Here is a 24126-nt window from a genome sequence, read left to right as displayed (position 1 = left end):
ACTCTTCCACCGAGCGCTCAAGATCCGCGCCAGTAACTATACCTATGTATATTTAAAGCTAAATATAACAGGTTTCTCACCTTAACAGCTCTCTGCAGTAAACAGGCAGAGGCATACCTAAGCTGGTGCCGCAGCTCGTCCACGAAGAACGGCTGCAGCGTTATCTTACTGTACCAGGAGCTTATGAACTGCTCCAATATCGTGTTATAAAACTGAAACAAATTAATATTGTAAATCAATGTCCTCATTCATGTTCTAAGGCATATAAGGTAGAGATAGAAAATCTAGAAAAAGCTATACTTAATTTATTTAGAGTTTTAAAAAAGGCACACAATCTTAAAATAGAGAACATGAATCATGGTGTGTCTTTTCATCCAGATACCATACATAACACGACCAATTTATTTCAGGGGTACGAGTTTTACTAGAAATAGTGATCTTTACTTAATGTGTTTTTACATTTATTTTGAAACTGACTTTTTGATTCAAGATTGTTCACAGTAAAAGTATCTAAACAAATAGCTAAATACATATTGGTTTATATCTCGAACTGTGTAATTTAATAGTAAACCTATACATCCTGGGTTTAGGAAAACTAGTTGTTTAACCAGTAGTAGTAGTGGTTTAGCCAATATAGGGAAGGTTATATGTAGAATGTGCAAAATTTACCTATACTACAAATACAATAGAAGCAATTATTATTTCTATTTTATGAAACGTAACAAACCTTTTTTGACTCAAAACCAATATTAGATGACCTCAAAAATAATTCCACATAGAGGCAAAGTATCGTGGAACGCTTTCAAGCGTACTTAACGCTGGTATCTAACGTCATTACCCTGATAATGCATTTTATATGTTTTATTAATTCTCATCTAAGTAGTATATATTGATATGAGGCCGTTGACTGTCCTATTTAAGTGTGACGTATCAGTAAGCAAGTATCAGCAAGTAATACTCAAGTGTATCATCTCGCAGTACCTACACAATATATCTAAAGATATTCATTTTATCTGCTTTTTCTCGTAATGATAAAAAGTTACGTGAGTCAAAACATTTTTAACGTATATGACATTAAAACATTTGCTTACAGAAGGCATTAGTGCCTCAATAGGAATATTTAAAAATATTTTGCACTAAAGTAAGATATTTTCGAACACAATTTACCATATTGAAAGCAGTTCTAAATGGCGGATTTAATTATAAAAAACGCAGTTTTATCAATTAAATCGAGATCTGAATAAGAGAAAACTTTGAACTAAAATCACGAACCAAAAATAAACAAACGTTTGAGATTTTTAAACAATAATTATTTCCTTTTCTTCATTATACACGGTTATTTGTTCCAATTTAATATTCTGCATGCAGTCGCTTATTTAAAATATTCAGATCGCAATAATAGATAAAACCATAACCTAATTTAATTATGGGGTATATTCGAGGAGCCTTGAATGTTTAAGATAGGGTCCGTGTTTTTAATAATAGCCCCCTAAATCCCCAAGATTTAAAATCATGTCCTTTAATTGAATTATAAAGGAAGAGCGAAATAATCATTTTACTTTAACGTTTATTATTTAGGACGCGTGTGAATTTATTACAATACTAAACAATAATATTGACTATTGTTCTTTTCATGCTACGCGGACAAAACTTTAACACTCGAAACGTTATGACATTGACCTAATAGGTAGTATTAAGATCATGACAACTTATTTAACAAGCTGGCTTGTTTTCTATTGAAATCGAATTTAAGTCTGTTAAATGTCATGACTATAATAACAAACTCCGCTGATTTTCCTAATAATATAAGGTATTTTCACACCGTCGATGTAGCTCTTATATTATAGTCACACTCGATAAAATTATATACACAGAGACAAACGTCACATCCAAATTTGGAACAAATAAGCAAGGATTGCTGCTACCACACAAATGTTTGCTCTAAGCAAAGATCGAAACCACAACGAATCGCGTATTTATTTATTCTGTGACATTTAATGCTCAGTTTCTCAAGCCGTTTTAAAAAAGAGATTGTAACAGATAAAAACCTAATTGATAACTATCCGATGACCCGGTAAAGGACGGTAGCAGAACAAAAGATGTAATTACACGATTATATGCTAATGATTAGATAACCTTCTTCTACTTTCGCGATATGAGTCCAGACACGCATAATGGATTCATATGTATTAATATATTATGAATTGTTTCTCATTAGGAATGGCTGGTGATCTCATATATTCGTAATATCTATTGTTTTGGTTTCTTTGCCGTTGTTAATCACGTTTCTTCATGGTAACCTTGAACTGAGATTTTACGAAGTATTAAGTCGGCAATCCATGTCGGCAGTATGATTTCTAATGAGACAAAATCATACATAGTATTCTTGTTATTTTGGAAAAAAAACCTTTAAGAAGTTTGCTGCACAAGTTAATATAAATAAGTTGGTAATTTGAGACATCGCCGCCGGTTAAGGTCTACTTTTGGTTGCGAAACTAGTTGGGCGATTGAGAAAATTACGATAAAGTAAACTTTTTATTATTATTTTCCAACTCGACAATGAATGAGAAAAGGAGTTGAAAACTAATAGTTTATTTAGTACATTTTTATGTAAAAATTGTACTATTCTAATAATAAATTGTTATAAGTATAATACTGAAAGAGAATTTTAAAACCATTTATATAATTTTATGAATGCATATCTGTCAGTATCAAGCCCTTCACATCATGAAATACAGGTACTCACATCTTCTATGGCTTGGTCCAACTGTTTGTGAATCTGGAGCCCCACCCAGGGCTCGGACACACTCGAGTCATGTCTCTCACAGTCCTTAGACCCACACGTCTCACAACCCTGAAAATATATAAAAGTGCATTTTAAACATGTTTAGTATTCACAGGGTTTTCAGGGTTTTCACTGGAAGGCTGTCTGTTTGTCACCAAGGTTTAATTAGAGAATAGTGATTGCTAAACTGTTGAAATTTCCACAGCTGATGTATGCCTATTTCCACTTTCATGAGTATGTACATTTGTATGAAGACCATAAAAAGTCCATACTATTATGTGCAATGATTGAAGAATAAGCCATTACTTTACTTTGGAGCAAGCTTTATTGCTAAATAACATTGTTTATGATTTAATAGAAAGTAAAAAAATAATAAAAACATTATTTAACTTTTAAAGTGTTTTTGTGGTTTAAATCTATTGAACATGAATCAAACATAAGGTTTTTCCATGATAAGATTAAGTCACAGCATATTTTTTGATTGTATACAAGCTTACAAATTTGTTACGACTTCATTTCCTGTATCAAAATAATAAACAATTTTGTTTGTCATATAAATGTTGTATTAATATTTTGTATTGACTTATTATTGAAGCGTGTTTGATTTTCTCATTCTTAACACATAATACTATTAATTTCATCAGAAAATTTAATTCATTAAATAATGAATTATATTTCCTACTTTCTTAATTTATTGAACCATTGTTAATAACAAATAAAAAAAAATATCATGATAAATTGTATAAGTTGAAAAAATTGTTGACGGTCTCAAATAAGAATATAACATGTAGGTACAAGATTTAAGCTATGAAGTTGTACAACAAGAATGATTAATAAGAAAGTGGCTGACTGCAACAGGTTATACCTTTCCTCTCATAACGAGGAACGAACATAAGACATACCAGATAGCACAGTAGTTTAATTAGTAATTAAACTGATATGTAGGCAAACAAGATAAAAATAAAATAACAAGTACACAAAACTCGAGACCACTTAGCTTCAGTAACATGAAGTCTAATTATTATTGATTATTGAAAAGAAAAAAGCTGAATAAGGAGGCGTAAATGACCTCAATGGCGAAATAACAAGTTTTCTATTACAAGTAAACAGTAAACAAAGACAGTATGCCAACTCACTTTGACAGGCGGGTCTGCTTCATCTTTGTACGTCTCACCGACGAAATGGCACTTTAATTTATCAATATATTCGTGTAAAATATTCGAGTTTAGCCCGTAATAACAAGCCAGACATCCCAACACATAGCTAAATGCTATAGTGGCAAAGTGAAATCTGAAATTAAATGTCATTAATTATCAACATGGTCTAAATAAAACCATAAGCATGAACTGTAAAATATTTGTTCTACCTGTAAAAATATAAAACAGCAATCGAAGTGCATATGATACCGAAGTAAATAATATAATTTTTATTATCAAATTTCTCTGTAAGCTTCGTTTGACATCTTTCACTCATGGCTAAGCGAACAATGACGTTTGTGTCGTTCAACTTGACATTTGGAATGTTGTCAAGAGTAGAAAAGTAGTTTGTACCATTTGAGTTGTTATGAAACAAAAGAAAGGTTTAATGCACAAAATTCTTATAACATCACACATGTAATCGCCCCTGTTCAAAATTAATTTGACTCCTAAAACGTCCTTGGTTTTTATTATTTTTCATTTGATTTACATACTTTTCGCTGCATTAGTAGGCTATCAAATTGTTGGCAATTCGACACCTTTGATTTTTTTTTACAAAAATTTGATTAAAAGAAAAGTAATTGAAAATTCTTATTATTAATCCTAAACCTAAACCCGGAATAAATTACAACAGTATGCTACCGAAACAAGTCCCATCCAAAATAGAAACCGAGTAATGGAACTGTCAAGTGTTGAAGTGTCAAACTATTCAATGTTTGATTTCAACATTATTTTCTTCATAACCTCTGTTTTTATTGAAACTGCAAATAAGTAAATTATTATTTACTAATTAAGATAGCTGATCTAAAACAAACATAAGTCGATCTGCGGCGTTTATGGATTTCAAACATTAACCTATCTAGTGAACAGTTTTGTAAGTTTCTATAAATATTACATTAGAAAAATATTGATTTGCCGACAAATTTACGGTTCTAGACCACTTATCTGCAAGAAGGTCAAAGTTACCACATCATTAACTTAATTGTTATCTTACTGGGAGACTTGAAGTTTTGTGCCTAAAGTTAGTTGTGAATAACTACTGAGTAGGTATCTCATAATATATGACCTTCCTAAGGTTTTTCTAGTAAGGTTTTAATAAATCAACATTTGATTTAAGTTTCTTTAATGTGTATGCCTTTTTTTATTATGAATTTTAATCATTTATGTAAGCCATGGAATAAAATTATAATTTCCTTACAGACAAAGATGACTTTACAAAGGGTTTGTTTTCAACTAACAAGACAGTATGTCTCCAAATTATCTCTTCTCCAATCAAACAAACAAACATACTGCAAGCTCCACCACAAATACAGTAGCAGCGCATCAAGACTATACACTGACCGTCACGAGTGGATTGTAGTAGACAAGGAGATTGGAACCGTTGGTATTAGCAAGTATGCACAAGAATCTCTAGGTGATGTTGTGTTCGCACAGTTACCTGAACCAAACACAATGGTCACAGAAGGAGCTGAATGTGGAGCCCTCGAAAGTGTGAAAGCAGCAAGCGAAATATACTCCCCAGTCACTGGGAAGGTTACAGAGAAAAACAAGGAGGTTGAAGCAAAACCAGGTCTAATCAACACAAACTATTACGATAAGGGCTGGTTATTTAAGGTGCAGTTAACTAAACCAGATGAGTTAAAAGAATTAATGTCTGAGGAACAGTATCAGACTTTCCTTAAAAGTGATCAGGAGAAGGCTGATGTGGAAAAATGATTTTTTATAATTTATTGTTGACTTGTTTTATTAGTTGTTATGCATAGAAGAAAATAAAGTTATGTTAAAAAGGCATCTGTTTTTATCAAAGACTTCTAATATTATTGCTAAAAACATTCTAACAACAAGAAATTATCCTTATTCTGGGTTCAAAATAAAACAATGTTTTGTGCGTCATCATTTTTATTAGTGCAATCTTAACTACAAATAAATGGTAAACACTTTCTACTTTGGCTCAATCACACTGGCAAGCAGTGCAATCCATATTAATATCACAATAATTACTTTGTTTCACAACAGGAACCCCAACTCAAAAAACTAACAATTTTAAAAAGTCAAAATATCACAAAAAATATTGTACATCAAACAATATGACAAGATCAAAATGATAGAAACTTCATTGACATCACTAACTACTTGATAACACTATTTTATATAAATGCTGTAATATCTATTCCCATAAAACATGCAACTGGTGCTACATCATAACAAAATTTATAATTAACTTGAACGTTATATTGAGAAATGACATATATTTTTATTATTATGTATATTTAATTTAAAAATGCATACACATCTACTAAAAATACACATTTTTATTTATAATGAACATCATTTAGGTAATTCTTGTGTTGTGGGTTGGGTAACCACATGAGTACAACGGATTTTGAGCTTTATTAGTTAAATTTTAAATACCTTATGACTAGACATACACACAAAGGACACTAAAATTATTTAAAATAAAAATAGAACCGTAATTATTTTGATTATTTTCATCTATATTGTACTCAGTTCGTAAGTGTCCTTTGCGAAATATTTTGAAGCGAAGTTGAATTCATTCTAATATCGAATTTGACCAAGATACAGCTTGTTTTCTTATTCATAAAAATAGTTTTTTAGTCGTCATCACTTATATTTCAATCTGCGAATTGTATAGTAATCCATGATAAAATAACATGAGTAATGCTTTTTATTATCCTTATGTTTTTTTTTAATATCAATAGTAGCTTTCTAAATTTTACGACTATATATTGTATGTATTTGTTTTGTATTTTCTACCCATAATTATTTCATTGAAATTCAAAATTAGAAAGAAAGAGAGAAGGTAAAAGTTTTTATTAGAAAAATCTTTGAGTATATAAAAATACCAGTATGGTAACTAGATGCAGATTGAGTTTGATCTACAATAAAACCTGCTTGTTCGTTTTATTTAGCATATTTCTAATGAATTCTTAATATAAATAACAAACAATAATGTTTATTAAACTTCAAATTCTATGAAATATTTTTCTATTGACCTAAATAATTATGTTGAATATTTTTCAATAACATTAATAATGTAGAAAAAGTCACACTTTGTCCAACTGTAGATTATTCTTAGTAAATACAGTAACATTTCAAATACTTATAATTATCTTAGTAACTAATAGCTTGAATGGTTAAAAAAGCCTAAGAAATAAGATTATTTGAATAATTTGTATTTAAAATGTCAGTAGAATGTCTTATTATAAAATTAATACCGTCGTCATGGTCATCCTCCATTACAGCTTTATATTTTTACGTAACGGCGCATTTATTATAAACTGACGGAGTGATGCCTTCTTGATTATATTTGATTTTTATCGCTACTTGACTCAAAGAGTCCCTTGTGATATTCACGAAGTCAGAAATTCGTTATATTATTGGCTTACACCAAGGTCATATCTTATACCCTCACATCAAACCTTAATCCTAACAAAAATATACCTACAATGATGATTATGATTTTACACTGCAAAAATTGGCGTGCAAAATGTTATTATATTGTGTAAAAACTTACCACAATAAAAATTGCATGAATTAAATGGTAATACTAAGCCAGTATTGGCGCACCTACATTTAATTCCACTGTAGGAACTAACATGAATTATTGTATAATTAATACTATAAGCTTTCCTATATTTTTTGCAGTGACTTGATTAAAATTATTTATGTATTAACACCAAAAAGATTATATTTCAATGTATTTTTTATCAGCATAACATTTAAATGGTAACAGTAAAGTTATAAAAATCTGAAATAATTTATCATGCCTAAATACTGTCGTAGTTTCAAATATTAACTTTGGATGACTCGCGAAGTTCACGACTAGTTTCGGACCCAAAAGGAGTCTTTAATCAACAGCTAACACGGTGTCGCGATTGTAAACCGATTGTGATAAACATTCTTATGAATCTTACACTTATATCTTCTACGCAATATTATTCAGATAAAGGAATCTCCTTCGCCAATATCGACGAACGATCCTAAAAATCCTGAATAAAAGACTACAATAAAAAAAGTACCTTAATGATCAATGACTCTGTTTTTCGTTCATCCAATTCCGCCAGTTAGGGCTGGGGCTCTTCGGCTTGTACGTCCATTTGACATTGAAGGGCTTGTCGAGGGCTAGGCTGACGGTGATCTGCAGGAGTTTGGAGTTGGCGACGTAGGTGGCTTCGCAGGGCTTGACGCAGGCTTGGCCGTTGATGGTGACGGTGTCCACGGGCGGCTGGTTGAGGACGGTGACGCTGTTCAGCAGAGGGACGCCGAAGCCCCACCACTGGACTGTGCTGTGTATCTCAGTGTTGTTGAGGGTGAACTCTATGTGACTGTATTTTTGTTCTTCGTATGTGTCTGTGGAACGAGGTTAAATAAGTTTTATTTAATTCGTCAAAGTATAAGTACAATTATTACACTAAACATAGAATATAGCCTTAATGCACGTCTGTGACAAACGAAGGTTAGCATTCAACACTGCATTTGATCCTATCCTACAAAAGCCAAATAAAAGAGGCAGTATAGGTAACTTACTCAAGCTATCTCCGTCATCCCAGTAGAGTTCTCCCTTGGCCTGATTGTCACGATCTGGTACAACTAGAAGTTGCAGCGGCAGGCTGCGAGTGTTGGTGGTGGTCACAGGACCTTGCTCAGGAGGGTTCTGCAGCGGGAGGATGCCGCCACCCTGTGTGGGAAATTCAATATTACATAAGAAGTGTATTGAAGTTACCATTTATTTTAATGATGGATTGCAATCGCCGATTACCCGCAAAATTTTAAAAGAAACAATGGCGAAATTTCCTACTAGGGTTTTAAAGCTAAGTGAACAAAGAGACAGCTTACCAAACATAAATATGTATGTTTCAGATGAAAACCGGTGAATTGTTGCTCAAATCAGGACTTTTTACCGAGTTCTTACTCAGTAAAAAGTCCTGATTTAAGATAAATCTCTCTCATAAAATATTTCTGGCCTTTTTGAATATTTTGAAATAATATTGTGCTTTACGTATTTCTATGTTCGTAACTTTACGTTATGTATTAAGCTTATACTACCAGTCAACTATATATTTCCATACATGTCACCCACCTTAACGGACACGGTCTCATTATCAGTGACCTCGTAGCTCTTATCACTGGCTATGAACTGTCCGTCGAGGATGTTGTACCAGCACTGCGGGCCGGGGAACTCTCCGCGGGCCACGACCGCGCCCTTCTCCAGGATGGGGGTGACCATCACGTAGGGACCGATCATGAACTGACTGTCGATGTCGTGTAGAGTGCTCTGTTCTGGTGCTCTGGAGTTGGAGAGGAGGATATCACAACAACATTTGTTTGAGAAGCACTAATCGAACTGGTCACTCGCGGCTCATAAGAAGAGACAAGTGGAAAAAAGGTGGGGAGGTCTTTGCCCAGTCGTGGGTCATTCCAGGCTAGTAATAAATAAATAATTAATAAATTGAGAAATATCGTGGGGTACACTAAGTAATACTAAACATTGAAACGGCTTAAGCCTTGTAATATTATCAGCCTAGTGACAAGTTACCAGTTTAGAACATGCTCGAATTCTAGAAATTCAAATCGGTGGCGGTAATTTTTAACATCCGACGCAAACAAAAGTGCAGTTATTAATTAGTTCGACGTGTACAATTTATAAGTATGGTGCCAATTTGCCCCTTACACATAAATTGTACAGCCATATACTTACTCGAAGAACAGCGGCCTGACGACAGTGTCCCCGTACACATGCGCGCGCCAGAACAGCGTGTAGTAGTAGGGCAGCAGGCGGTAGCGCAGCCGCAGCGACTTGCGACTCGCCTCCACCACCTCCGGGCCCAGGGAGACCGGGTCTTGGGCCTAGCGGAGACGACAATATTGATTATATTCTTGTCTAATGTTTATGTAGATCAATTTAAATAGAACATATTTTTCTCCTGGCCCAAAAACATAGTTATCAAAATGAGGAGGTACGCTATGCTACAATATATATCACGCAGTTTCCTCAACGATTAAGATGGCGCGAAGAACTGGATGCATACCACAAAAAATGGATGGCAAAAGCAATAGACCGGACAGAGTTGAAAAATCTAAGGGGGGCCTTTGCCCTGCAGTGGGACAGTAACGGCTGAAAACCAAAAAAAGTTTCGTCACCAGCACCAATGATAGGTTCAGATAAGGGGAAAAATGCAAACCAAATTTATTTTTTGTCATCTGTCAGAGAAATACTCATTTTGAGCTGTATTTCTGCCTTAAAGTCCAATAAACAACTTACCATAGCCTGATCCGAGTTATGGTTCCTGGAGAAGGGGTAGAAGGCCCCGAGCTGCATCCAGCGCTTGCAGAGCTCCACCGTGGTGTCGCCGTTGAAGCCGCAGATGTCCGCGCCCATCATGGGAATGCCGAACAGGCTGAAGCTTAGCAACTCTGGAAATGTCATAGAAATATATCGTTACGCTCTAGGCTATTGGGTGATAATGGGGAAGGAAAGACGAATATGAGAATCCTTTTTGTTTAGATCTTTCAAGGTTCAAAGTAAGGTGTTTATTCCTATACTAGCTGTTGCTCGCGGCGTCGCCGCCGCTACAAAAACTTCATCCTCCCTAAAAGTCGGATAAAAGTGATAATAAAAGGTATCGGCTCCCTCCATATCGAGATCAGTCCAGCCGTTTGGGCGTGAAGACGTAACAAACACACAATACATACATACAAACTCACTCACAATCGTTTGAAAATAAGTAAGTAAAATAACAGCATAAGTCTCAATATCATATGGTAGTATATTTTCACAAAGGTTTAAGAAAGCAATGGTTTTTGTATGTAAAGTCAGTTCCTATATGTCACCTGGAATAGTCATCTTCATGTCATGCCAGTCGCTGGTGATGTCGCCGCTCCAGTGTCCCGAGTACTTGCCCATGCCCACAAACGACGAGCGCGATATTATGAACGGACGTTTCCCACGGATTTCGGCTAACGAACTGTGGGCAATAAGCATTTTATTATATTTTTAACAGGATTATTGTAAAATCGAGATGTTGTTATGTGGCCTTGTTTGAGCATGTAGTCGCACTATTATGTGCTTAAGATGTCAACTGTTCTGTATTATAAGTTCAATAAAGGATTCAAAAGAAAATATTTATAGTTTAGTTTTAGAAGTATATGATTAGTGCATTGTACTTTAGTATTCCGCTTGGTGTTAATACATAACGAGGTGTAAGATCGCTGTTAGGGTGCGTCTGCAGTGCAGTTGTTCAGGTGTGCAATTGTAAGTTGGACGTCCGTCAAAGTCCTTGTATATAATATTGTGATCAGGTATAATGTGAGAAGTAATTAATTGAGTATAGGTTATGTATATTAGCTTGTATTCTGGCGGAGTGTAGGTCAGGATCTCGGGCCTTTTAGGTTAGCTGTAAGGGAGTGTGACCGATTCCCTTATGCGGTTATAGCTTAGCCACGAGCTCGTCCGCGTCATAAGATAATATAACTAGCATAGCTCACAAGTGCGTGGCGCCAGCCTCGGTGATGGCGTACAGGTTGTGCACGTCGGCGTGTGCCCCCGCGAAGTGGCGCGCGTCCATGCACAGCGTGTGCGTGCGCAGCGCGGCGCCGGTGCGCGGGCTGTAGGGCGCGCGCGGGTCTGCGCAGCTGCCCACTGCCGTGCCGTCGCGGAAGTTGGACGGCTCGTTCATGTCCTACAGGGGACAAATATATCTAAATAATGTTGTGTTATGGCAACATAACACTACATTATTCAAGCTAAGCATCCTCGTTTTTAAAATATGGCGAATAATATGAAATATTGACAAAGAAAACAGGCAAATGGTTGAATCAGAAAGTAGTCTGACAATCCCGATAAATACGCGTGAATAAACCGTTGCATCATTAAAAAATAAATAATTTTCACAATAGTTATTATAAAAAAAAACATTCGTAGTTATTACGATTTTAGTTAAGATTTTAGTTAAGCTCCTTGACAATATTCGTTACTTCAATATTTCACAATTTCTGTTGCAACTATCATACAGTATTGAAACACCAATAGGCTATTTGACTCATACTTAATTTCAGACATCGAATGAGGTTTTCCTTTAGTACTTGACTTAGGAAAACGTAAAAAAGCGATATCGTGAAATAAAAGTGCCTTATTAATAAATAAAATTAATTTGAATAACACATTTTTTTTATTCAACGAGTGAAAATACTGTCGTCCATGTTATGACAACAACGAAACGTCAATTGTCATAATCGATCTGTTAATGGGGAATATGCATGATTTTTTTTTTATTTTTTATATGTTTCTACTAGTTATTACATTACCAAACATACAAATATCACGTCCAAAATATAAACTATTATGCAAAAAATTAAATATTAAAATCGCGATCAATTTAAACGCGGCCATTTTGGCGCGCTTCCTCGTGACGTCACCATTACACGAGTTCGATGTCAACAGCAAAGTGATTGGTTTACAAAATTACCAAAAAATAAATAAAGTGAGTGAATATCGACTTAATTACCATGGAAAAGCACAAAAAACCATATTATAAATATTGTGTCGTTCCTATGTGTCCAAATAACATCAACACTGCACCTGACAAAGTGTATTTCCTTATGCCGAAAGGTGAAAATCTAAGGAAAAAGTGGTGCAAGGCGATGAGAAGAGACAATGTATCGTGTTTGAGCTGTTTATACTGTTGTGAAGATCATTTCAATGTAAGTAAGGATATCGAAAAAGTAAAATACATATACAAATCATTCTTACTTTTACCTACCTACTTGTTTTGTTTACAAACCTCTACAAAACATAACCTAGTTTACAAAAAGTTGTAAAGATATTATTAAAAATTCTTATTTGATATTCTAAATTTATCTTTATGTATGTATAAATCTGGATTTGAAGCGAAATACGTGGCCATCATAAACACGTCGATTTTCGGAAGATTATCCGACTGCGCTTTTACGAAACCGGTTTCAGTCATTCTCTAAGTCCTTCTTCACAATTAATTAATATTTTGAACACATAAAACTATTAACTTAAGATAAAAAAACAGCGACACAATACAATAACAATTATTCCCCCAAAAAGAAACCATACAAATAGCTTGTTGACAGCAGACGTCTCGTGTAAAACTGACGTCACGTTTTGTTCCACCAATAGTGTTGCGTTTCGAAAATTTGCGCGGTAATTTCAAAACAGCCACTTTTTGATGATTAAATTTCATTATTAAATTAAAATAAATTCTAAAAATAATTGTATAGTGTGTTTTCAGTAGCAATAAATATTACAAAAAAAAATATTTTGTCCATATTTAAGTCACGTGCATATTCCCCATTGTGCACTGAGTAGGGATGTTCCATATTCATCGATGTTGAATAAACATCGATGTTTAACTATAAAACATCGATGTTTTAACATCGACTTCGATATCATCGAAACATCGATGTGTAAAATATCGAAACGTAAATTATTCTTTTACGTTTCAGTGTGCAGTAGGTGTAGGTGTGTCTGCTAATGAATATTTATACTTGAAGCTAGTTTCAAGTATAAATATTCATTAGCAGATGATCAAGTTTCAACTAGGTATTTTCTACTCTACTTGTTTACACTGATCAAAATAATCGGAGTAAGCTCACAGCCGTACGAATAAGTTTGTTTTTTAATTTCATTTAATTTGAGTTTTAAAAAAATCTCGTTACTAGCATACACTTGATGAGTGAGGTGTGGTTAAAATTCCATCTACTGGTCAATCATTTTAAACACAGTGCCTCTCTAATCACTTGTCATTGGCGGAATCACTGCGCTTCCATGCAAAAGATTCCAAGAAAAAGATAAGTGAGTAATATTTTTTATTTTTTTATACAAAGTGTTCCTAAAAAATACTAGGAATGTTAATTTTCTTATTATTTTTGTTATTTCTACTGCCTTTATCCAATAATTAAAACTTTTCATAAATATAATAGACAGTTTTAATTGTTTCCAAAAACATCGATGTTTTCAAAATATCGATGTCTTACCATCGATATTTATCGTACATCGATACTTTTGATTCGATGTTAACATCGATCATCCCTAGCACTGAGCTGCCACATTGTTGTTTACATGTATTTCTGACGTCACAGCACAGATAATTTGTCGAACAACATGGAGGACAGCGTTTTCCACGGTTTTTTAAAATTATATCTTTTAAATAAAGTTTTTAGGCTTAAAAATAAGTTTTTTTTATAATGGAATAGTAATTAATCGTTTAGGACAGAAAAAAAGAAGCAAATAGCCTAGTATAATACGGTATATCTATTATAACTTACAAGCCAAACTCCATCATAGGGCACTAGTTTATGGAAATTACTCATCATCTCCAGCCAGTAACTGCTAGAATTTGGATGAGTAAAGTCCGGATACACTGTAAATCCTTTGTTCCACACCTAAAACAATAAGAAATGATTATTAGACACAAAATAAAAGTAAAACAATAAAATTAATCAAACCTTTGGTTAATATCTAAACTTCTTAAAAGCTTCCTACGGCAAAATTTTTAGAGCATAAAGGAAAGAATATTAGGTTTAATAAGTGTTCTAGTTTTCACGAAAACTTTACACAATCACACACAAAAGCTATATTTACGTGATAAGTAACTAGTTTATAGAATACCTGTCCTATAAGAATCTGGTTCGTAGAATTTTTGACGAATATATCCAAAGCGACTCCCCGGTCGTACGGCGGGTAGCTGCCTGGAACTTCTGAGGCTCCCACACCCGGATCTGAAAAGGAAAGTATTTATTTCAATGTATAACTATAGTTTTAAGTTGCTTTTAATAAATGCAAAAAAAACGAGAAGTGTATCTTTATTCTTCTTCTTCTTCGAAGTTTAAAAGAGAGCCTGGTGTACCTTTAGATGGCAAAATCACAGGTCATAGGTGCGAAACCTAGTAACAACAATGTTTGGAATATATGTGCGTATTTTTTGAAGAAATTAGTTGCTAAAATTATGACGATAAAAAATATTAAAGAAACCGGCCCACGTGGGAATTATTCAAGGGTTAGTAAACGACATCAGAAATTAAGGGGGAGCTTCACCTCCAACATATGTTTGTGCATCAACTATACCACAAGAAGGAAAAGAAAGGCTAAGACCCAGCACCAAACGTTAATATTGCCAACGCGTTGACGCTGTACAGATACCTACCTTTCAGCACTTCATATCTATCCACAACTGAAGTCAATTTCTGCACACTATACCACAACGGCAAGTCATATTACAAAAGGTGTTCACTAATAACTCACCTATAATCATGACATAGTGCATGCCCTCGGCGTGTATTTCTTTGACGAAATCGGGTAGCCCGCCGAACCGCTTCGGATCGATCGTGAAATCGTTGTGGTCCTTCATGTAGTCGATGTCGTTCCATTGTACATCCTAACCATAGAAAAAATGTATTGACATGATTAATAAACAAAAACATAAAAATTGATTAGAATATAGCAATATAATCATTCCTTTATTAGTACTTACAAAAGGTATACCAGCATCTCTATTAGCTTTCCAAACGCTTCTAGTTGCATTCACTGAATTGTAGTTAAATCTGAAAAAAAATACCAAACTTACCAGTAGCTTTAAGACATCCATAAATTAAAGGCTTTATAAACAAGACTTTGCAGTTAACGGCATGACAATTAAATTGAAATTTTATTCAAGTAGCACTTTTGATGGTCAAATTTCATTGCACAAGCCCCAGGTTTGCCCACCCTTCACCGCTTCTTAAGAGCTTTTGCTGTGAGAGAAGAAACGGCGCAACAAACTCCCCAGTAAACGCCTGTCTGTTTAGAAGCATGTTTACCTGCACAGATGGAATCCTAGTGCCCAGTACGGCGGCATGAAGGGCCGGCCGACGAGCTCGGTGTACTGCGCGAGCACCTGCTGGGGCGCGGGGCCCAGCATCAGCAGCAGGTCCAGCACGCCGCCCGTCGCGCGGTACGTGAGGCCAGGGGACGGCTGCAGGACTATGTCTGCAATGTAGTGGGACAATTGTATAGGGCGTTGTATTTGTGTCCTGATACTGCAAATATATATTACAAGTTTCAGAGGGACAGAGGAAAAAAGAGGATTTGTGTTTCATGATACGACATAGCAGAGGAAGGGTTGTGCAAATCGTCGATACATTAAAATTCATAAGATATATCAAAGTCTTTCAGATACACGTTTTACTTAGATGTCATGTGTACTCAGGGTTCAACAGGTGCTCTCTTATATAGCCCATAAGTAAAACCCGTATTTATTAAGGACTCCGGTTGGGTCCGAAACTATCGGGCTATCCTAATAAATACACGTAACCCGTCTTCAATATACATATACAAATAATACAGTAGTGTGCTGTATACAGAGTGTTCCATACCCATAGCGTTAGAGTTAAGCAGTAGCATCCCGTGGCTCTTGCCGTCGTGTTCCACCGCCAGGTAAAATGGATGCGTGCCGTAAAGGTTCATCTAAGATACACAGTAGAAAGATATTTACATAGTTTATATATTAACACTGAACAAGAGAGATGAATGACAGTCAGGGAAAACTCAGTAAAGTATCGTAAGCTAATACGACATATTTTCAAACAAGTTCACTTTTGTATCGTTGTTAAATATAAAGAGAGCGATATTATGTCGTATTATACTTGCAACTTAGTTATAGTTATAATAAAGGGGAGTGAAAAGTTTTTTTTTTTAAATCAAAATCAAAAATCAAAATTCATTTATTCAAATTAGGCTACTAATTAGCACTTTTTGAAGGTCATTTACATTGGACAGCACCCAGTTTCGCCCACCCTTCACCGCTTCCTAAGTGCTTTTGCTGTGAGAGAAGAAACGGCGCAACAAACTCCTCAGCAGCACGCTGTCATTCCGTTTACAAAAAATATTATAATTGTACAGAACAATAACAAAAATAAGTGTGCAGGTGCCATGCCAAACAAACAAAAGTTTGAGGTCGCTGTATATAACCTAACGACACAAAGACTGATTTAAGAATCAGTCTTTGTGTCGTTAGGTTATACAAACATTTAAGTCACATAAGCAAATATACCCAAACTGAGAACAAAGATTCGCAGATCACACAAACACTTCTCCTACGCGGGGATCAAACCCACGACACGTCGCGAACATTAGGTTAGGCGTACCACTAGGCTGTCCGTGCATTCACATGTTATTTTCACACTTTTTTATTTTAACTTATTTCATTTACAATTACATTAATTGATAACCAGTAACAACAGGCTTGCATATAGCTGTTTAACCGCCACATAAGTTCATTTACACCACTTCTAATGACAATATTTGACACTTACCCCCTCCACTGGCGCTCTATCCCTGTTGAACAATGCAAATGTATTCCACTGCAAGTTGTTCATGAACCGCGCGCGCTTCTCGCCCAAACCGAAGATATGGCTCGTAGGTAAAATGGCTGAGATTTGTAGCATCTTGTCTGAGAGTATTAAACCACCGATGTCTTGAGTGTTGACGCTGAAAAAGAAAAAACTTTAATTGCATTCTAATTTCATTTAAATCAAATTTTTCTGTAGATAAAGTGAGGCTAAACCAGAAATCCGGTAAACCTGGAAGCCAACTGCTGGAAAAGCCAACTGCAAAAAGTACAATTAAGTCGAAATATGTACCATTTTAGCCGGCTTCTATCAAAACGAACTTACATGGTGACATTATCAGAGTTCCTGATGATTTTGAAGCCGATGAGTGAGCCGTCGACCTGCACTCTGTACTTCATCTTGGTTAGAGGTTTAGATACCATCGTTATCTCAGGCTGCATCGGCTCGAATCTCTTATGTTCAGCGTCGTAAATCTAAAGTGGGAAGAATGTTATAAGGTTTAACATAGATTTACTAACAAATTATTAAAAAAATTACTTCATCTACCCAGATCTCCTCACCTTAATTTGCAGCACATCATCAGACAAATACTTGAAGTCCATCCTGGCCACATCAAAGTCTGCCGGATAGCCTGAAGGTCGGACTTTCTCCATATACACGCTCATGCCGTGACGATCCTCCGTCATATTAAGGAAGCGGAACGTATCGTAGTGGGAGGGATAGTAGCAATAGGGAACTCCTTGAGTGTCTGAGGACTTCCAGCAACAACCTGCAATAGGGATAATATACGTGATATAATTTCCTCTGCGTGGCTTCTATAAAGGAGACTGCAAGATTAACTTTGGATTAAATTCATACATTTAAAGTTGGAACTGGTCACTCGCGGCTCATGACAGAGACAAGTGGAAGAAGAGTGGGGAGGCCTTTGCCCAGCAGTGGGACATTCCAGGCTAGTAATAATAATAATAATAATTTAAAGTTGAGACAAAAGATAGACTATATGGAGTAATACTCAATACTCAATACTCAATCATTTATTGCATTCCACAATGTGTTTCTTAGGTGGTAAATTATAAAATATGAGATCATCATGGACCCTGTCGGGCACAGCAAAGTAGAAGTAAAAGTAAATAATAATAAGCGAGAGGCAGGCATTAAGCATGTAGTGGGAAAAAATAATCAAATCAAAGACATGAAAATTGTCTAGATCGCTTTAGGCGCAGCAAAAAGGTTTAATTTTAAATGATGATATCTCCATGTATGTAATATTATTTAATATTACATACATGGATACACTTATAATAATATTACTATAATTTTACTATAACCGCAAGCCAAGCCTCGGTAATTAATTCTACATGATCATGTATACTGTGTCAAGGTCACATATAAAGCATTGATTACTAACATAGTGGTTAATGAAAGGAAATCGAACATTATCATTTTCTAATACCCAGCGTAATCATCTTAGCACTATAATCAGGGTTACATCGCTTTTGGAAAACGCAACAGTGGACTAGTATCTCGTTGTTTTACATGCATTTCTAGTATGAACCAATGAGAAAACAACTGGTGAATTTATTCAAAATGTGTATCTGTTGTTGATGAAATATCTTTAAAAGTATATGCTTAAGGTCTTTAATTCAGCAGTTTGTAGTAGGAATTTTGAGAGAAATTTGAAGAGGGTATTAAAGGAATAGTAATGAAAAAAAACTTCCCCGACAACATAACCAATATAAATGAACATAGGGCAGTTCCCATATAGAGAAGGAGCAAAAGCCTATAAAAAAGACAGAAGTCCTGACAAAAATAAACTGATTTCATACACAAGCCACATCTTGCCATCGGCAGAGTCGACTGCAGCTGTCGAAACAGATTGGCGGCATGACAGTCGTTAACAATTCGAGGACAATTTTCGTTCTAAATGACAGCTGCTACATATCTTGTTTGAACTCTAACATGACATAATATTCAATCAAAAGAAAACGAACCTCGTTTAACACATTCCTTCTCATTGATCTTCCCTTGCGGCAGACAATCAAACTTCATATTCTCTTCAACCTTCGCACACATGTCTTGCAACACTTCCACTGTTCGATCATGGTACGCATTCTTCTTGTTGAGGTCCGACTTCTTCCTGGTGTCTGTTCCATTGCTTTTGTTCTTAGTGCTCAAGTTGTTGTGGTCGTGGTATCGGTATTCTGGCATTTGCTGAAGAGGACATCACATAAGTTTTTATTTTCTACTTTTATGACAATCACACTTTTTTAAGAGATTTTTGAGGAATTGATATGAATATTTATATTCTTTACCTTTTCATATGGCATGGGTGACAGAGGTTTCGTGATCGCATCTGGATGAGTCCTCTCCCATAGTTTCCTGTAATTATAAAATTCTATTATAATAACATGAATCAGCTCTCACAAATTACACTTTGTCTGTTACGCCCTAACTCTGCTTAGGTCTGATCACCTTTTGATAGCTGGATAAATAATATGAATTTAACCAGTAGCCAACCAAAAAACCCATTACCTGTAATGCTCCTCTCCCCAGGTCCCGCCGACGGCGCCGCCGACTGCCCACCAGGCGCCCACGCACAGCGCGCACACCAGCGCCACGCCCAGCATGCCCGACCCCAGCCCCGGCAGGTGCTCCCACGCGCGACGGAATATGTTGCGCTGCTCAGAGAAGCGCTGGTACCTAAGGACAGAGATAGTTGCTTACACATACAGATATCAATGGCCTTAGTGTCTATATGACAGGATGAATTGATTGGTTTAGCAGTAACAGAAATAGATAAACAGTTTTAGAGTATATCTATTTCATGCCGTAGGTACTGAACCATAAAAAATAATAATGAAAGATAACTAGCACTAACTGTGTCACAAGAGGAATAAAAGAAGAAGTACTGTTTTAATTACCAGTAAAACAAAACAAACAACTAAAAATAAATAAAACACACAAATACTAACTTTTCCATAGCTCACAAACAAACCACTAAACATTTAGATTGCAACTGTCCAATCAACAATATAACTTCAAAGAGAGTGTTATGCTATTTATATAACTTTATGTTAGACAATTTATTTAATCAAAGTTCATGTTTACATTAAAGGCAACCAATGATTAATCAGAGAACAATGAGTATGTAATATAATAACTGTTTCCTTTATACATACATGTATATTAGACTCCATTTTTGTGTGTGAGTAATATTATTTTGCTGATTTATCATATTGTATTCCAGTGCCTGTATTTTTACTTTTTAAAGATCGCTGACTGTTAATGTTACAATATTATTATGACAAGGGTATAATTATGTACTGCTTTCAAAGCTACCTTCTATTATTATAGCTAGTACAGATACAGGTCAGTGCCCTGATAACAATAATTAAAAAAACGGCCCCCTCAAAACTTGACTTATAATAATATATGGTGTGAAGACTTATGAAGACGTAAGGATTTTTTTTAATTTAATTATTTATTTTACAATGCACATATCTTCTCCTTGTTTTTGTAATTTGCTATGTCTTTGTAATATACATTAATTACTGCTCTGTTGAGTTGAGACAATGCAATATTCTGTAGCTTGTCTGAATTAAGGGCTACCTGACACAGGACACCGAAGGAACAGTAATTTTACCTGTAGTTCCTGTGACAAGTACATAAAAACGAACAATGAAAACTCTTCAGCTTTAAATATAAGTATAGATAAATGGTACAGAATACATTAAAATTGCGAATAGATCTATAATAATCACCACCACATGAATGAGAAGCGCCTTTGCCAAATTGTGTGAAATTCACTATTAATATGAATATATTTTTAATATGTAAATATATACACATAATCAATAATTAATACTTACTATTTAATTGGATTTTTTATTCAAGACAAAGCACCTTTCATAAGTACTACTGCACTATCAATACAACCAACATGTCGGAGCAGCTATTGACTTCTTGATTACTTATAAAGCCGACTTTTAATATGACTATGTGTTAATTGTTATCTAATTTATTACAATAATAACTTACAATCATTATGTATTATTTTCATGACGATTTATTTTGCTTTAAGCAATGCTACATTACTTTTGTCTTGTTAAGTAATGACTATGTTAACTTACCGATGTTCTCGCGAAGTGGATTCGCCTTCATTTCTTGGTTTAGGAATAACACCGCTGAACAGTGGAGCCCTGCCCGCCTTTGCATTGTACCGCCCAAATGGAGCGAAAGAATTTGACAGTTTTCTCTTAAAGGTAACACTTTTCGGACCATTTAGAGACGTTTCCGTGTGCCTGTCCGCACTCCTGGAAGTCTCTCCTTCAGTTTCAGCCAATTTGGACCCCTTATCACTCTCATAACAAAGACGATAATTTATGTTGTCATTTAGAGTCAACAAATCCGTTTTGGAGCCTGGCGATTTATCACAAAAGTCTTCGAAAGATACAATCTCGTAATCCTCGTCGTCCTCATGATTCTTCTCTGATTTATATGGTATTTTCGGCATTTTCTGTTCTTCTACAATATTACGCGTCGGAAACAACCCATGAATCTAATTTTAGATTATGGATAAAACCAAAAAGCGCAACTGTTTTAAAATTGTCTTATTCACAAATGCAAGTCATGAAACGCATCTATTTTATATCAACACTTAGCTTATTAAAAATAAAGTCAATTCATTAAATTTTCAACAAAATTCGTTTGTTTTTGTTGTTATTTTTCTAGTCTGTTATCTGACAGGCTTAGGACTCTGCATATTCTGCCAAGATAATGTCAGTATCAAAAAAAGGTTTTATCAGTTAGTGAAAAATAAGCAAATTACTGTGATTTCTTAAAAAAATACTTAAATGGAGATTTTTAAAAGTTATATATTTTTTCCCTTTCTCAAAATAATAAAAATTAATATTTTTTATTTTTTTTCCAAATGAGGGTATTTGCCAATATTTTGATAACTCGGGATATGAAAACTTTCGGGCAGATGCGTGGGCAACATGGTGGACTGTTGATAGCTTAAAGTTTTATTTAATTCGTGTCTCGTTAATAAATACCGAATGCTGTAAAATTTCCAAAATGGATTGGAGAAATGCGAAGATTCTGTTAGCATCCACAGCAACGGTGGTAGTTGCAAGTCAAATTGTGAAAAAGGTGTATAAATACTTTTCTAGTTCAAAAAAGTCTTGCCTATCTGAGACGCGCAACGAAGACACATGTGATGAAGTATTAAATCTTAAAAATCGGGATATAAACGACGTCATATTATTTTCGGACGACGTTGTCCGACACACAGTAAGAGTGCCACCTAACAAGGATATAACTATCTGTGAAAGCAGAGAGTTGAACTGCTTCAAATTAATAAAGTACATAAAATCAGCACGTGAGACTTTAGACGTCTGTATGTATTTGATAACAAGCAGTGAAATAGCTGAACAAATAATTAGGCTGGGACAGAAACACATTTTAGTAAGAATAGTCGTTGACAGCGATATGGCCTTCACTCCACCATCGCAAATTAATAAGCTGAAGGAATATAGTGAGTATCCAAGGATTTAGATATTTTTTTGTATTACTTCTCATTCATCTCATAAGTAAAAGTTTTTTTTATTGCTTTATTCTATTTTTAGGTTTCATCCAAGTGCAGACCAGCAAGAAATCTATTTTAATGCATCATAAGTTTTGTATTATTGACGGGCCCAAAGCCATTAAACGAAAAAATATGTTAAAAGCACATGCAGAAAAGTTAAATGTGTACGGAACATTTACGAAAACTGCGAAAGTTCCACAGAAATCAAAACATTTTAAAGGCTTCGTTATGTCTGGTTCATTAAACTGGTCCACCCAGGCTATGGTATCAAATCACGAAAGTGTTATAGTTACATCTCATCAAAATATAGTCGGAAAATTCGAAAAAGAATTTGAGAGTTTATGGGTGGAAACTGAACCAGTAAGTTACATTTTAGCAATGTTTTTGTGGTCCGAGTTGATTTTTATATTTTAACATTCGTTATTTACCAAATAAATTTACTGTTCCAGGCCTTAATGACTTCAACATGATATTTAGACATATATTACACTTCACAAAAGGAAGGAGCTAAAATCTGTACGACTCAGTTTATGCCGGTAAGTACATAGAGCATGCAGGACAGTCAAGATTGTTTCATGTTTGGTTTATTTATTTATTATTTTTTTATTCATGGTCACAAACACATTCATTCAATGTTTCAAATAACCATAGACATATATTTTTTACTTTTTACTGGATATTTCGTTTTCTAAACATACTCCTTTTAATAATATTCGTGCATAATAATCCTTCCATAATTATTTTAACTGATTATTGTTTAATGAGAGCTGGCTCTAAAATTTTATTTAATTTTCTGAGAGATTTAAAAATTCGTATCATTTCCCGTTCCTCACAGATGACAGGAGACTGCCATAGACAAGTCCATGTGCACTTCAATTTCGATCGATCATATGTTTTCTTTGTGTAGTTTTTTCAGCCGCTGTAATTCGAATTGGTTATAAAGTTCACGTGTTATATTGCCTTTAAATCCTTGCTAGTACAGTAATTGTGCGATTTTAACACTCGGTAGGTCGTTACAGTGTGTAAAAAAGTTTTTGAGACTAAAAATACGTGGTGCATTAGGTGCATTTCTATGTGCACGTGCTTGCATTTTTCAGGCTAATTGTAAAGTTTCAGTTTGAAAGTGGGCTGCAAGGTGACCTTAGATTCATTAGAGCTGTCTTGTTTACGCAACCGTGTTAGTC

At 34.9% G+C, this 24126-nt stretch overlaps 3 protein-coding genes across 5 annotated transcripts in view; 2 read left to right on the top strand and 1 right to left on the bottom strand.

Moving 5' to 3' along the window:
- Positions 1-22121, bottom strand: part of LOC113497839 (lysosomal alpha-glucosidase-like) — a 29224-nt gene extending 7103 nt beyond the window's left edge. Inside the window, exons 1-23 of the mRNA XM_026877596.1 lie at positions 21486-22121; positions 19888-20055; positions 19668-19734; positions 19347-19566; positions 17916-18124; positions 17680-17828; positions 17320-17494; positions 16381-16471; positions 15826-15994; positions 15501-15570; positions 15272-15404; positions 14639-14748; positions 14296-14412; positions 11488-11681; positions 10834-10967; positions 10265-10416; positions 9701-9849; positions 9083-9290; positions 8530-8680; positions 8165-8352; positions 4271-4291; positions 2747-2854; positions 81-212 (exon numbers count right to left, since the gene is read on the bottom strand). Coding sequence (XP_026733397.1) covers positions 81-212; positions 2747-2854; positions 4271-4291; positions 8165-8352; positions 8530-8680; positions 9083-9290; positions 9701-9849; positions 10265-10416; positions 10834-10967; positions 11488-11681; positions 14296-14412; positions 14639-14748; positions 15272-15404; positions 15501-15570; positions 15826-15994; positions 16381-16471; positions 17320-17494; positions 17680-17828; positions 17916-18124; positions 19347-19566; positions 19668-19734; positions 19888-20055; positions 21486-21868 — 3498 coding nt within the window. The 5' untranslated portion in view covers positions 21869-22121. The remainder of the gene's footprint in view (positions 1-80; positions 213-2746; positions 2855-4270; positions 4292-8164; positions 8353-8529; positions 8681-9082; positions 9291-9700; positions 9850-10264; positions 10417-10833; positions 10968-11487; positions 11682-14295; positions 14413-14638; positions 14749-15271; positions 15405-15500; positions 15571-15825; positions 15995-16380; positions 16472-17319; positions 17495-17679; positions 17829-17915; positions 18125-19346; positions 19567-19667; positions 19735-19887; positions 20056-21485) is intronic.
- On the top strand, positions 4563-5781 carry LOC113497827 (glycine cleavage system H protein-like). Its single transcript, XM_026877592.1, has 2 exons — positions 4563-4855; positions 5182-5781. Exon 2 carries the CDS (start codon positions 5188-5190, stop codon positions 5695-5697), a length of 510 nt encoding a protein of 169 aa, XP_026733393.1. The 5' UTR covers positions 4563-4855; positions 5182-5187; the 3' UTR covers positions 5698-5781.
- A 203-nt stretch (positions 22122-22324) lies between the features above and the next one.
- The window catches only part of LOC113497812 (mitochondrial cardiolipin hydrolase-like), a 113207-nt gene continuing 111405 nt past the window's right edge, over positions 22325-24126 (top strand). For all 3 annotated transcript variants that reach the window (XM_026877573.1, XM_026877564.1, XM_026877580.1), the window contains exons 1-3: positions 22325-22891; positions 22983-23302; positions 23392-23478. In XM_026877573.1, coding sequence (XP_026733374.1) covers positions 22432-22891; positions 22983-23302; positions 23392-23412 — 801 coding nt within the window. In that variant the 5' untranslated portion in view covers positions 22325-22431 and the 3' untranslated portion in view covers positions 23413-23478. The remainder of the gene's footprint in view (positions 22892-22982; positions 23303-23391; positions 23479-24126) is intronic.

This window comes from Trichoplusia ni, chromosome 1, assembly GCF_003590095.1.
Source record: "Trichoplusia ni isolate ovarian cell line Hi5 chromosome 1, tn1, whole genome shotgun sequence".
In the NCBI taxonomy this organism is placed as follows: domain Eukaryota; kingdom Metazoa; phylum Arthropoda; class Insecta; order Lepidoptera; family Noctuidae; genus Trichoplusia; species Trichoplusia ni.
This window is presented reverse-complemented; position numbering and strand designations above follow the sequence as displayed.